The sequence below is a fragment of the Lycium ferocissimum genome, unplaced genomic scaffold (assembly GCF_029784015.1).
Source record: "Lycium ferocissimum isolate CSIRO_LF1 unplaced genomic scaffold, AGI_CSIRO_Lferr_CH_V1 ctg21568, whole genome shotgun sequence".
Classification (NCBI taxonomy): Eukaryota; Viridiplantae; Streptophyta; class Magnoliopsida; order Solanales; family Solanaceae; genus Lycium; species Lycium ferocissimum.
Genome location: NW_026719786.1, coordinates 8,808 through 21,337, shown reverse-complemented (window position 1 = coordinate 21,337; position 12,530 = coordinate 8,808). Strand labels below are relative to the sequence as shown.

The 12,530-nt window shown below is 37.8% G+C and overlaps 1 protein-coding gene across 4 annotated transcripts; it reads left to right on the top strand.

Moving 5' to 3' along the window:
• Nucleotides 1-1,155: 1,155 nt before the first annotated feature.
• Nucleotides 1,156-5,007, top strand: LOC132043163 (uncharacterized). 4 transcript variants are annotated; one of them, XM_059433651.1, is made up of 3 exons: nt 1,156-1,482; nt 3,571-3,765; nt 4,754-5,007. In XM_059433651.1, exons 2-3 carry the CDS (start codon nt 3,599-3,601, stop codon nt 4,992-4,994), a joined length of 408 nt encoding a protein of 135 aa, XP_059289634.1. In that variant the 5' UTR covers nt 1,156-1,482; nt 3,571-3,598; the 3' UTR covers nt 4,995-5,007. The 4 variants fall into 4 exon arrangements, 2 of the variants coding, with proteins under 2 accessions (XP_059289634.1, XP_059289633.1); XM_059433650.1 differs by having other exon boundaries at nt 1,163-1,477; XR_009411692.1 differs by having other exon boundaries at nt 1,173-1,477; nt 4,757-5,007.
• The last annotated feature ends 7,523 nt before the right edge of the window (nt 5,008-12,530 follow it).

The window sequence follows — 12,530 nt, the reverse complement described above, 5'->3', positions numbered from 1 at the left end:
TGACGAATGTTTAAAAAGTATTATGAGAAATGCACAGTTCTTTTATCTTATGCTATTGCTCATGCTTTTATCATGTTATTATCCATGCCTTACATACTTATTACATTGCTCGTACTGACGTCCGTTTTCTTTGGACGCTGTGTTCATGCCCGCAGGTAGACAGACAGGAGGCCACCCGTATCGCATTCAGGAGCTTAGCAGATTTTGAGGGCACTCCATTGTTTCGGAGGTGCCATTGATTTATTATTTTGTGTACATATATGTTTTGGGCACGACGGGGCTCCCGTCTCGTCCATATGTCTAGTACTCTAGTAGAGGCTCGTAGATACGCATGTGTGGGTAGTATGGTCTCACGATGTCCTTATCGTATGTATATTATTTTGATAGCCGAAAGGCTTATGTATATAAAGGTATTTATGTGTCAAGGTGAGAAATGGTTTTTCCTATAACTTGAGTATAAGATTAATGAATGAACTCTTAATGAGTACGATGGATAATGGTATGAGCGCTCGTGCTCGGTGGTACTGGGCACTGGCCACGTCTCCTAGCTTAGTCGGGTCGTGACAAAAGTGATATCGAGCAAAGCCGGTACTCGAAACCGTTCACGAGCCGTGTCTAGTAGTCTTGTTTATGGTGTGTTGCGCGCCACATCTATAAACGGAGGCTACTGAGGCATTTAGGATGGTTAATCTTCTTTCATATCTAAGATCGTGCGATAGAGCCAAGTCATAGGAAATGAGGTTCCTTATACTAACCCTGATTTTATTGAAGAACCATATCGACGAAAGAAAGTGATGGATGATATTGAGAGTTACGAGAGGTAAGTCACTTCGTCGAGGCTACGTTATCAAAATATATATTTATATGATAATGAATTGATTGTCATAGAGGTAAGTCTGATTAACAAATGCAGGAATAATTAAATGCATCTTTTGATGATAAGTTCGCTTAAAAGTTGTGAACTAAACAAATTGAATGACCTCTGTGACAAAGGTAAGCAACGACACGAAAGGATGAATGAATATTGAGGTTGAATGCAAATGTAAGGTAAGAATATTGAGGTATGATTGAAATGCAAAGCTAAGAAAACGGACATAAATCCCGTCGTTAGAAGTATATTAATAGTGGCCGGATTTTTTTCTAGACGTTAAGACACTTTTTAGCTCAACATTAACGAAGGGACAGTATTTGGTCCTTAAAAGCTATAATATCAGGTCATTAAATAGATCAGTCAATAAAATAAAAAAGGCGCCACCTTTTTTCCGCCTCTTTTTTTCAACCCACCCTCCCCCCACCTCAAAAAGAACCCTTACCCTTTCCCTTGAATCAAATCACTTTCATTTTGAAGAATAAAAGAAACTACTCATCTGCTCCCCTGCAACTGCTATCACATCTAGATTTAATTTCTACGAGGAAAGAAAAAAAAGCTCCTCACCTCCGTTGAATCAACTGCTCAATAGGGTTCCTTCTCATCAAGGTAAGGTTTGAAATTCTACCCCTTTTATGTTAATTTTGGTTCAGATTAGTAGGGTTGTGATTCCCACTTGTAGATATATGAATGTTGGTCTTCGCTTTGGTGATATGATAACACCAAATACAATAATTCTTCATGTCTGATTCTACGGTGCCATTTAGGTATTCTAGATAAATCCTTCTTTTATCTGATTTATTGTGACTTTTCAATTTTTCCCGGTGGTTTTATCTCAATTTCAATGAAATTAAATTGAAGACTGGCAAAAATAAACTAATAGTTGTGATTCCAATTAAGATAGCTCGAACATTTAAATTGGTTGTGAACACTGTACAAAATTTTACTAAACCAAGTTCTAATTAGACCATGTGATTGAAAACAAATCATTGATTCCATATTTCTTTATTTTTTTAGTGTTTTGTTATATATAGTGGGTAGTGGCCATTTTATGATTGAGTACGATTTCAGATTTTATTTAAATCTAGGACGTCCAGTAATAAGCAAGATATCTCGTTTCTTGCTTTTCGAAAATGGATTAAGAGGAATAGAAGTTTTTTCTTTTGGTTTCCCACCCGGTGTCCAGTACCCACATTGGAGCCCGACTATATCCGGATTCGCGCCGCATAGGGCCCCATTTGGGGGGAAGTGCTCCCTACCAAGGATTTTCCATTTTCAGGGCTCGAACCCAAGACCTCTGGTTAAGGGTGGAGCAGCCCCATCTGCTACACCACATCCTTTGGTGGTAGAGGAATAGAAGTTAGTCTTGCTTAAATGTTTTCAAATGCATAATATAGTTGACAGAATTCTTATAGGAAAAGAACATTATTTTACTTGTTTTCTATTACTCTTAGATTCTGCAAGTTTTTCAATAGTCATTAGCTCTTGTTCACGCTGCCCCCCTCCTGTTTAATTGGACTACAATTTCAAAGTGAAGCAGTGCCTTTTTTTTATCGCAATTGATTAAAGACATGTTCATATATGGTGAGATTGACTTGCTAAGTATTTCTCTGAGTTTGTATGTGTTTTTAAAGTTTCTGTTGAGTTTCTTATATCCTGTTGTCTATTGCCTGCCAAACTCCTATCTATAGAGAGGATTCATCTGAAGAAGCATCTTCTGAGATAAAAGTTTAATTAAATTGTAAAACTTGTCTGCAAATTGTGTCTTCCAAGATCATTTCTTGTTACTATTTTCAGGTCATAGTGTGCTCTCATGTTCCACCTGGTGCCTTATCCTTCTGTTCACATACACCCATATACATTATAAATGCTCTATCCAATATATACTTATCACTTGCATATATATACATATTTATGATAAGATTGTGAATAAGTGACTTTGCAAGTGATTTCACTAGCACAACACATTGAGGTAATTCCAAAGTCGAATAGTATACTTTTTCTGTTTAGGTGCATTTGTTTGATAATTGTGTTCGTCTTTCCGTCATTACTATCTGATTGTGTAATTACTTTGAACACTACATGGAACTTAAACTCTTTTTTTTTCACTTTTTTTTGAGTTCTTTATCTTTAATTTCTGTGTAGATTTCCTCAAAGTCCCACTTAAATTTGAATTGGAGTAGGGTTCTCCTGTTAACAAGAGCAATGTCTAGTTTAATTAGGAGATAGTTCCATAACCTGTGCAGTAGCTTTTTTATATAAAAAAATTATTTATTACTATTTCTTTTCGGGTTCAACTGACCCAGGATTGCAGGATTTAGTAAGTTTAGTTGCAGAAAGATTTAAGTACTCCATAGTGTTTACCTTTGTTCTAGCTCTTGCTTCTTTATTGGGTCTCTTTTCAAGTATTTGGGTTACTCTTCAATTTTCTTTAAGAATGTCATTTATCTGTTTGTTGGCTCAGGCTATGGTTTATACTACTATTAAATATCTTTGATCTTGGAATGTTCAATATCTGAAAGTTTTTCTGCGCTACTTGTGATGATTGCTTTGTATTTTTCTCACCGAAGAGCATAGTTTATTAGCTAATATGGTTCTAACTATACAAAATACAAGATTGATGTGGTGATTGATCTTGCATACATTTTCTCAGTTGTTTGCATATGCTAAGTAAATTGGTTGTATCTATATGTCCTACATAGGATGGTTCCATGACAAAACGTCTTTTTCATGGACTTGAAGTGGCAAGATGGTGAGTGGATAGATAGTTGTTCGGAGATGCAACTTCCCACTCGCAGTTCCCAAAAAGGTTGGTTAACTATCATTGTTGCACTCGCTATTTCAGAAAGGCCTCTGGTTCTGACTCTTGGACTTGTACTATTGTCGCTGCTTCGAGGGTAATATTCTTCCCTTTAAATTCTGTTTCTGCTTATCTATATGTGTATTTTTGTGTTCAATTTGATTTTTTTTTGCAAGATGAAGTTTCAGTTTAATTACTAGGCTAGAATGAAATATCGGTATCTGTGTCTATGTGATCTTGTGGATGTAATAATTTGACTTAGACATCCTAGCTATTTGAATTAATCGTTTTGAAAGGTAATTTAATTTTATAATGGTTTGTGTTATGTGTATGGTTGTTCCTGTTCTTGCTTGATAAATAGAGTTAAGAGTTTTAGACCTAGATAGAATGATGTTTCTTATATTCTTAAAGCTAAGGATATGTGCTAGGTTAATTGAGATTTTTGAATGACCTTTTCCGACGTTGATAATATATAATTGTGTTGGTTCCGAAGCATGGATTCATATAGTGGATCACTGTTTATTTACTTTAATACTGTCAGCTTCATATTCTAAGACGTTACTGATTAGAAATCATACAAAGTTTGGTCCTCTTACTATGCTTGTATCCATTTGGTCATTTATTTTTTACATCTTTTAAGCTTAGTTTTTTGTACTATATGTGTCGAATTTTTCGTCGAAGGGTCTTCTTTTTAGAAGATATCTTTCCGTTACCGAACTGAAATGCAATGTCTAATCTTAGCTAATGACTGCTCACTCTATACATTTAGGATCTCGTTTGCACGAATCCAGCCTCACAAATGTTTCTTTTTGCCCTATGTGAGAACATCCTTCCAGATAATGTTGATTAGGAATATATTTAGGTGTTTTGGAGTTGACAAGGTCACAAAAAGTATTTGCTTCCCTGAATTCTTTTGGTATTAGTTTTAAAGAATGGGGTAGGACATGTTTTACATCCTACAATTGTAGCAATCTAGCAATCCTAAATATTCATGTGTTTTCTGAACAAAGGGAGCTATTAGGAGCTTTGTTACTAAAAAACTAACATGAATTTGTCCTGTTAACAGATCATTTGATGTCATGAAGAAGTTTCCTTGAAGATAGTGAAGAGCAATTTGAAGCAGCGGAAAATATCGAAGAACAAGTTGAAGTGCAAGAAAAACCTACTTTGTTTCGCTATGGTTTTATAAAGATGATCGCTTTTGTACATCACACTTTTATTTTTAGGAGTAGAAAGAAAATAATGTCACACTATTTGGATGGGTATACTGGTAATATGGTGCTTTATTTCTCTGTAATTAACAATGATGTTTTATATGAGTATTGACTATTTTATATGTGTTTGGATGTGTCTATATGTATGCGAAAGCATATGACTAATTTTTATCTAATTATATTTAATAAAAAAAAGTTAAATTAGCGAAGGGATATTTAGTTGTTAAAAGCACTTATCACGACCAAATTAACTGTGGTTAGTGAAGTTTTTTAATGACCGACATGACCATTAGCGAAGGGAAAATTTGGTCGCTAAAGGGTGTATAACGACCGCAATTATGCAGTCGCTAAAGGATCTTTAATGACCGGATATAAAATCCAGTCGTTAAGTTTTAACGACCGGTGGCGACCGGATTTTTTCTCGTCGTTATTGACCTATAGCGACCGGATTTGGCCTTTTAACGACCGAATTTCCCCTCGTTAAAGGCCTATTTTCTTGTAGTGTATTATACAATAAATTATTTTACGCATGAGCTTGGTGAAAGGCATACCATACCATTAAACCACCAGACTCTATAAACAAAAGACCTAAAAAATTAAAGTGACATATCTAATTTATTTTAGAGCAAAGGGCATGGTTGGTTCTAATAGCTGGAAAGAAAGCATGTAATCAAGTTGAAGCATGTTTTTGAGATACTGGTATTGCTATTTCCGGCTATGCTCAAGCAGGCGCCGACGGGAACAGCTGGGGGTGGTCAATCAGTGGTAAGGACAGGGGACGCAACCAGTGGCTACGGGGACGGTGGCTAGAGGGACGCAAATAGTGGATGGGGAGATTCAACCGACAGAAAGGACGGTGGATGGGGAGACTCAGTAGACGGTGGCTGCGGCGACGGGAGCTAATACTGTGCAGATTCATGTGGACATCGGGAATCTGCTGGATAGGGCTGAGGCGCGGGTTGGTGGTAGAAACCGGCCTATTAAGAAGCTTCTCAATATGTTCAAATTCAAGACCAGCAGAAAGGAGGGTGGAGGAGGAGACTCAGAGTATGGAGGCTGCGGGGTCGGGAGGTAATACTATGCAGATTCATGCAGATTTGTTTCCCAAGACCAACACTATAATCATGATATCTTTACTAGCCACCTTTTACATCACTACTTAGTTTTCTACCCCATACAAACATCACCTCACCCAGCCCACAAATATTCAAAACTCCTCCACACCACCTCGAGCATTCTGTTTAAGTATCACCACTTTCACGGTTCAGTTCATAAGTATAGTTTGCTTTCTTTCCGGCTATTAAAACCAACCATGCCCTTCGCTTTAAAATAAATTAGACATGTCACTTTGACTTTTTCTGGTTTTTGTTTATGGGGTCTTGTGGTTTAATGGTAATGGTATGCCTTTCATCATGCTCATGCTCAAAATATGTTGTGGTATAATATTTGTTTTCTTTCTTTCTGTAGGAGAGACCAGGAGGACTTGTCATTCTGCTAGCTAGTCTTGCCTTAGGTAGACTTCTTGAACGTGATAGCCCATTATCAGAGCACCATTATCAAAAATTTGTAATATGCTAGGTCTATTTTTGAAATTGTTACTTGCCCTTTTTTTTTCAAAGTGTACATCAATCCATAACCTGCAAGTCCTTTCAATATCGTTTTGTATTTTCGGATTTTTTTTCTCGGTACCCTACTAATCCAGCCAGCCACCACTGATTTTGGCATTCACAACTCTTTGTGTGGCCTTTTATTTGGGCTTTATCTAAGAGATTTTAAGAAAGAATCACAGTTTAAGTTTGCAGTTATGTTTGTTGTCATCTTAATCATGTTGAAGCATGTTTTTGAGAGTTGTGAATGCCAAAATCAGTAGTGACTGGCTAGATTAGTAGAGTATCGAGAAAAAATTTAAAAATACAAAACAATATTGAAAAGATTTGCAGGTTATGGATTGGTAGACACTTTGAAAAAAAAAGGCAAGTAACAATTCTAAAAACGGACCTAGTTTATTACATATTTTTGATAATGGTGCTTTGATGATGGGGCTATTACGTTCAAAAAGTCTACCAAGGTAGCACCCAAGGCAAGACTAGCCATCAGAATGACAAATCTTCTTGCTCTCTGCTACAAGAAGAGAACAAATATTATACCATAATTTATTTTATGCATGAGCATGGTGAAAGGCATACCATACCATTAAACCACCAGACTCTATAAACAAAAGACCTAAAAAATTAAAGTGACATGTCTAATTTATTTTAGAGCAAAGGGCATGGTTGGTTCTAATAGCTGGAAAGAAAGCATGTTAATCAAGTTGAAGCATGTTTTTGAGATGCTGGTATTGCTATTTCCGGCTATGCTCAAGCAGGCGCCGGCGGGAACGGCTGGGGGTGGTCAATCAGTGGTAAGGACAGGGGACGCAACCAGTGGCTACGGGGACGGTGGCTAGGGGGACGCAAACAGTGGATGGGGAGATTCAACCGGCAGAAAGGACGGTGGATGGGGAGACTCAGCAGACGGTGGCTGCGGCGACGGGAGGTAATACTGTGCAGATTCATGTGGACACCGGGAATCTGGTGGATAGGGCTGAGGCGCGGGTTGGTGGTAGAAACCGGCCTATTAAGAAGCTTCTCAATATGTTCAAATTCAAGACCAGCAGAAAGGAGGGTGGAGGAGGAGACTCAGAATATGGAGGTCGCGGGACGGAGGTAATACTATGCAGATTCATGCAGATTTGTTTCCCAAGACCAACACTATAATCATGATATCTTTACTAGCCACCTTTTATATCACTACTTAGTTTTCTACCCCATACAAACATCACCTCACCCAGCCCACAAATATTCAAAACTCCTCCACACCACCCCGAGCATTCTGTTTAAGTATCACCACTTTCACGATTGAGTTCATAAGTTTAGTTTGCTTTCTTTCCGGCTGTTAGAACCAACCATGCCCTTCGCTCTGAAATAAAATAGACATGTCACTTTGAATTTTTCAGGTTTTTGTTTACGGGGTCCTGTAGTTTAACGGTAATGGTATGCCTTTCACCATGCTCATGCTCAAAATAGGTTGTGGTATAATATTTGTTTTCTTCTTTTATAGAGACCCCCAGGACTTGTCATTTTGATGGCTAGTCTTGCCTTGGGTAGACTTCTTCAACGTGATAGCCCATTATCAAAGCACCATTATCAGAAATATGTAATATGCTAGGTCTATTTTTGAAATTGTTTCTTGCCCTTTTTTTTCAAAGTGTACGTCAATCCATAACCTGCAAGTCCTTTCAATATCGTTTTGTATTTTCGAATTTTTTTTCTCGGTACCCTACTAATCCAGCCAGCCACCAATGATTTTGGAATTCACAACTCTTTGTGTGGCCTTTTATTTGGGCTTTATCTAAGAGATTTTAAGAAAGAATGACAGTTTAAGTTTGCAGTTATGTTTGTTGTCGTCTTAATCACGTTGAACCATGTTTTTGAGAGTTGTGAATGCCAAAATCAGTGGTGACGGTCGATTAGTAGAGTATCGAGAAAAAATTTAAAAATACAAAATGATATTGAAAAGATTTGCAGGTTATGGATTGGTAGACACTTTGAAAAAAAAAAGGCAAGTAACAATTGTAAAACCGGACCTAGTATATTACATATTTTTGATAATGGTGCTTTGATGATGGGGCTATTACGTTTAAAAAGTCTACCAAGGCAGCACCCAAGGCAAGACTAGCCATCAGAATGACAAATCTTCTTGCTCTCTGTTGCAAGAAGAGAACAAATATTATACCATAATTTATTTTACGCATGAGCATGGTGAAAGGCATACCATACCATTAAACCACCAGACTATATAAACAAAAGACCTAAAAAATTAAAGTCACATTTCTAATTTATTTTAGAGCAAAGGGCATGGTTGGTTCTAATAGGACGGAAAGAAAGCATGTTAATCAAGTTGAAGCATGTTTTTGAGATGCCCTTTTTTTTTCCAAGATCAATCCATAACCTGCAAGTCCTTATTATTTAGGCTATGCTCGAGGCATTCCAACTGGTGAACGGGCGGGGGTGTTCAATCGGTGGTAAGGATTTTAAGGACGCAACCGGTGGCTACGTTTGACGGTGGCTAGGGGGACACAAACGGTGGATGGGGAGATTCAACCGGCGAAAGGACGGTAGATGGGGAGACTTAGCGGACGGTGGGAAAAAATTCATGTACACAAACGGATTGAAAAAGATTTGCGGTGGATAGGGCGGCGCGGGTTGGTGGTAGAAAAAGGCAAGTATTCTAAAAACGCTTCTCAATATGTTCAAATTCAAGACCGATGGGAAAGGAGGGTTCAGAAAGACTCGGCGGGTGGAGGGTAGACGGGAGGTAATACTATGCGGATTCATGCATTTGTTTTCCCAAGACTAACAAATATAATCATGAATCTTTACTAGCCACCTTTTAATCACTACCACTAGAATACCCCACAAACATCACCTCGTGATATCAAAACTTTATGTTCAAATTTTAAAGGGCATCACTATTAGAACCAAGCATGTTAAGAGGAAATAAATTAGACATGTCACTTTGACTTTTTCGGTTTTTCTTTATGGGGTCTTGTGGTTTAATGGCAAGATGGTAGGCCTTTCACGGGGAACATCACCAAAGTCATAGATGGACTCAACTTGTCCTAATTTTCATTTAGACCCCGTGATTAGGGTCCAACACTATAATCGTTAATATCTTTAAACTATAAATATGCACCTTTATATCACTATTTAGTTTAAAAAATAAAAATACCCCAACAAAAATAGTCATCTTCATCACTCTCCCCACACCCCAAGACCAAATATTTCAAAACTCCTTCAATAGCAGCTGCGGGGAAGAAGAGGAAAGCAAGAAAAGTAAAGGGGTGTGTTTGGATGAACACTAATTTTTTTGGTCCATTAATGGAAAATCATGGACTATTGATTTTTTTGGTCCATTAAGGGCTCGATATTGCTGTATTTTGAACAAAGCAAAAGAGATCCCCTTTCACGGTTTAAGTTCATCGGGGGGGGAGGGTGGGCTGGGTTTTAGGATTTTTTTTAAATGTTTTTTTTTTCCGGTTTTAGAACCAACCATGCCCTTCGCTTAAAATAAATTAGACATGTCACTTTGACTTTTTAGGGAGTTTTTGTTTATGGGGTCTTGTAGTTTAATAGTAACGGTATGCTTTTCACCATGCTCATGCTCAAAATAGGTTGTGGTATAATATTTGTTTTCTTTCTTTCTGTAGCAGAGACCAGGAGGACTTGTCATTCTGATGGCTAGTCTTGCCTTGGGTAGACTTCTTGAACGTGATAGCCCATTATCAGAGCACCATTATCAAAAATATGTAATATGCTAGGTCCATTTTTGAAATTGTTACTTGCCCTTTTTTTTTTCAAAGTGTACATCAATCCATAACCTGCAAGTCCTTTCAATATCGTTTTGTATTTTTGGTTTTGTTTTCTCGGTACCCTTCTAATCCAGCCAGCCACCACTGATTTTGGCATTCACAACTCTTTGTGTGGCCTTTTATTTGGGCTTTATCTAAGAGATTTTAAGAAAGAATGACAGTTTAAGTTTGCAGTTATGTTTGTTGTCGTCTTAATCATGTTGAAGCATGTTTTTGAGAGTTGTGAATGCCAAAATCAGTGGTGACTGGCTGGATTAGTAGAGTATCGAGAAAAAATTTAAAAATACAAAATGATATTGAAAAGATTTGCAGGTTATGGATTGGTAGACACTTTGAAAAAAAAGGCAAGTAACAATTCTAAAAACGGACCTAGTATATTACATATTTTTGATAATGGTGCTTTGATGATGGGGCTATTACATTCAAAAAGTCTACCAAGGCAGCACCCAAGGCAAGACTAGCCATCAGAATGACAAATCTTCTTGCTCTCTGCTACAAGAAGAGAACAAATATTATACCATAATTTATTTTACGCATGAGCATGGTGAAAGGCATACCATACCATTAAACCACCAGACTCTATAAACAAAAGACCTAAAAAATTAAAGTGACATGTCTAATTTATTTTAGAGCAAAAGATATGGTTGGTTCTAATAGCTGGAAAGAAAGCATGTTAATCAAGTTGAAGCATGTTTTTGAGATGCTGGTATTGCTATTTCCGGCTATGCTCACAAGCGGCGGGGAAGGGAACGGGAACCTTTAAACATGGGTGGTCAATCAGTGGCAAGGACAGGGGACGCAACCAGTGGCTACGGGGACGGTGGCTAGGGGGACGCGAACAGCGGATGGGGAGATTCAACCGGCACAAAGGACGGTGGACAGGGAGACTCGGGAGGACGGTGGATGCGGCGAGGGAGGTAAGATACTGCGTGGATTTCCCGTTCACTACTTAGTTTTGGTAGCCGGACAAACATTCACCTCAGACCAGCGAACGGAGGGTGGATGAGGAGACTCGGCGGGTAGGGCTCATTCACACCGAATATCTTTACTAGTGGATAGGGGCGAGGCGCGGGTTGGTGGTTGAAACCGGCATATTAAGAAGCTTCTCAATATGTTCAAATTCAGAACCAGTAGAAAGGAGGGTGGAGGAGGACACTCAGCAGATGGAGGTTGCGGGGACGGGAGGTAATGCTATGCAGATTTGTTTTCCAAGCCCAACACTATAATTATGATATCTTTACTAGCCACCTTTTATATCACTACTTAGTTTTCTACCCTATACAAAAATCACCTCACCCATCCCACAAATAATCAAAACTCCTTCACACCACCCCGAGCATTCTGTTTAAGTATCACCACTTTCACGGTTCAGTTCATAAGTATAGTTTGCTTTCTTTCCGGCTATTAGAACCAACTATGCCCTTCGCTCTAAACAAATTAGACATGTCACTTTGACTTTTTCGGGTTTTTTTTTTTGGTCCATGGGGTCTTGTGGTTTAATGGTAATGGTATGTTTTTGGTCCATTAAGGGCTTTCACCGTGCTCATGCTCAAAATAGGTTGTGGTATAATATTTGTTTTCTTTCCTTAGTTAAATTGTTTTAAAATAGGACTTGTCATTTATGGCTTGTCTTAAAAAAATTTAAAAGACTTCTCTGAACGTGATAGCCCATTATCGAGCACCATTATCAAAAATATGTAATATGCTAGGTCCATTTTTGAAATAGTTACTTGCCCTTTTTTTTAAATGTGTACATCAATCCATAACTTGTTTGCAAGTCCTTTCAATATCGTTTTGTATTCTTTAATTTTTTTCCATTATCGGTACAAAAATATGTAATATGCTAGGTCCATTTTGACTAATTCGGCCAGCATCAATCCACCACCTTTCAATTTTTGTACATTCACAACTCTGTGTGGCCTTTTATTTGGGCTTTATCTAAGAGATTTTAAGAAAGAATGACAGTTTAAGTTTGCAGTTATGTTTGTTGTCGTCTTAATCATGTTGAAGCATGTTTTTGAGAGTTGTGAATGCCAAAATCAGTGGTGACTGGCTGGATTAGTAGAGTATCGAGAAAAAATTTAAAAATACAAAACGATATTGAAAAGATTTGCAGGTTATGGATTGGTAGACACTTTGAAAAAAAAGGCAAGTAACAATTCTAAAAACGGACCTAGTTAATTACATATTTTTGATAATGGTGCTTTGATGATGGGGCTATTACGTTCAAAAAGTCTA

Coding starts and splice junctions, on each gene's coding strand:
- LOC132043163 (XM_059433651.1), top strand. CDS start 3,599: ATGGACTTGAAGTGGCAAGATGGTGAGTGGATAGATAGTTGTTCGGAG. Junction 3,766..4,753: donor CTATTGTCGCTGCTTCGAGG/GTAATATTCTTC, acceptor GATGTCATGAAG/AAGTTTCCTTGAAGATAGTG.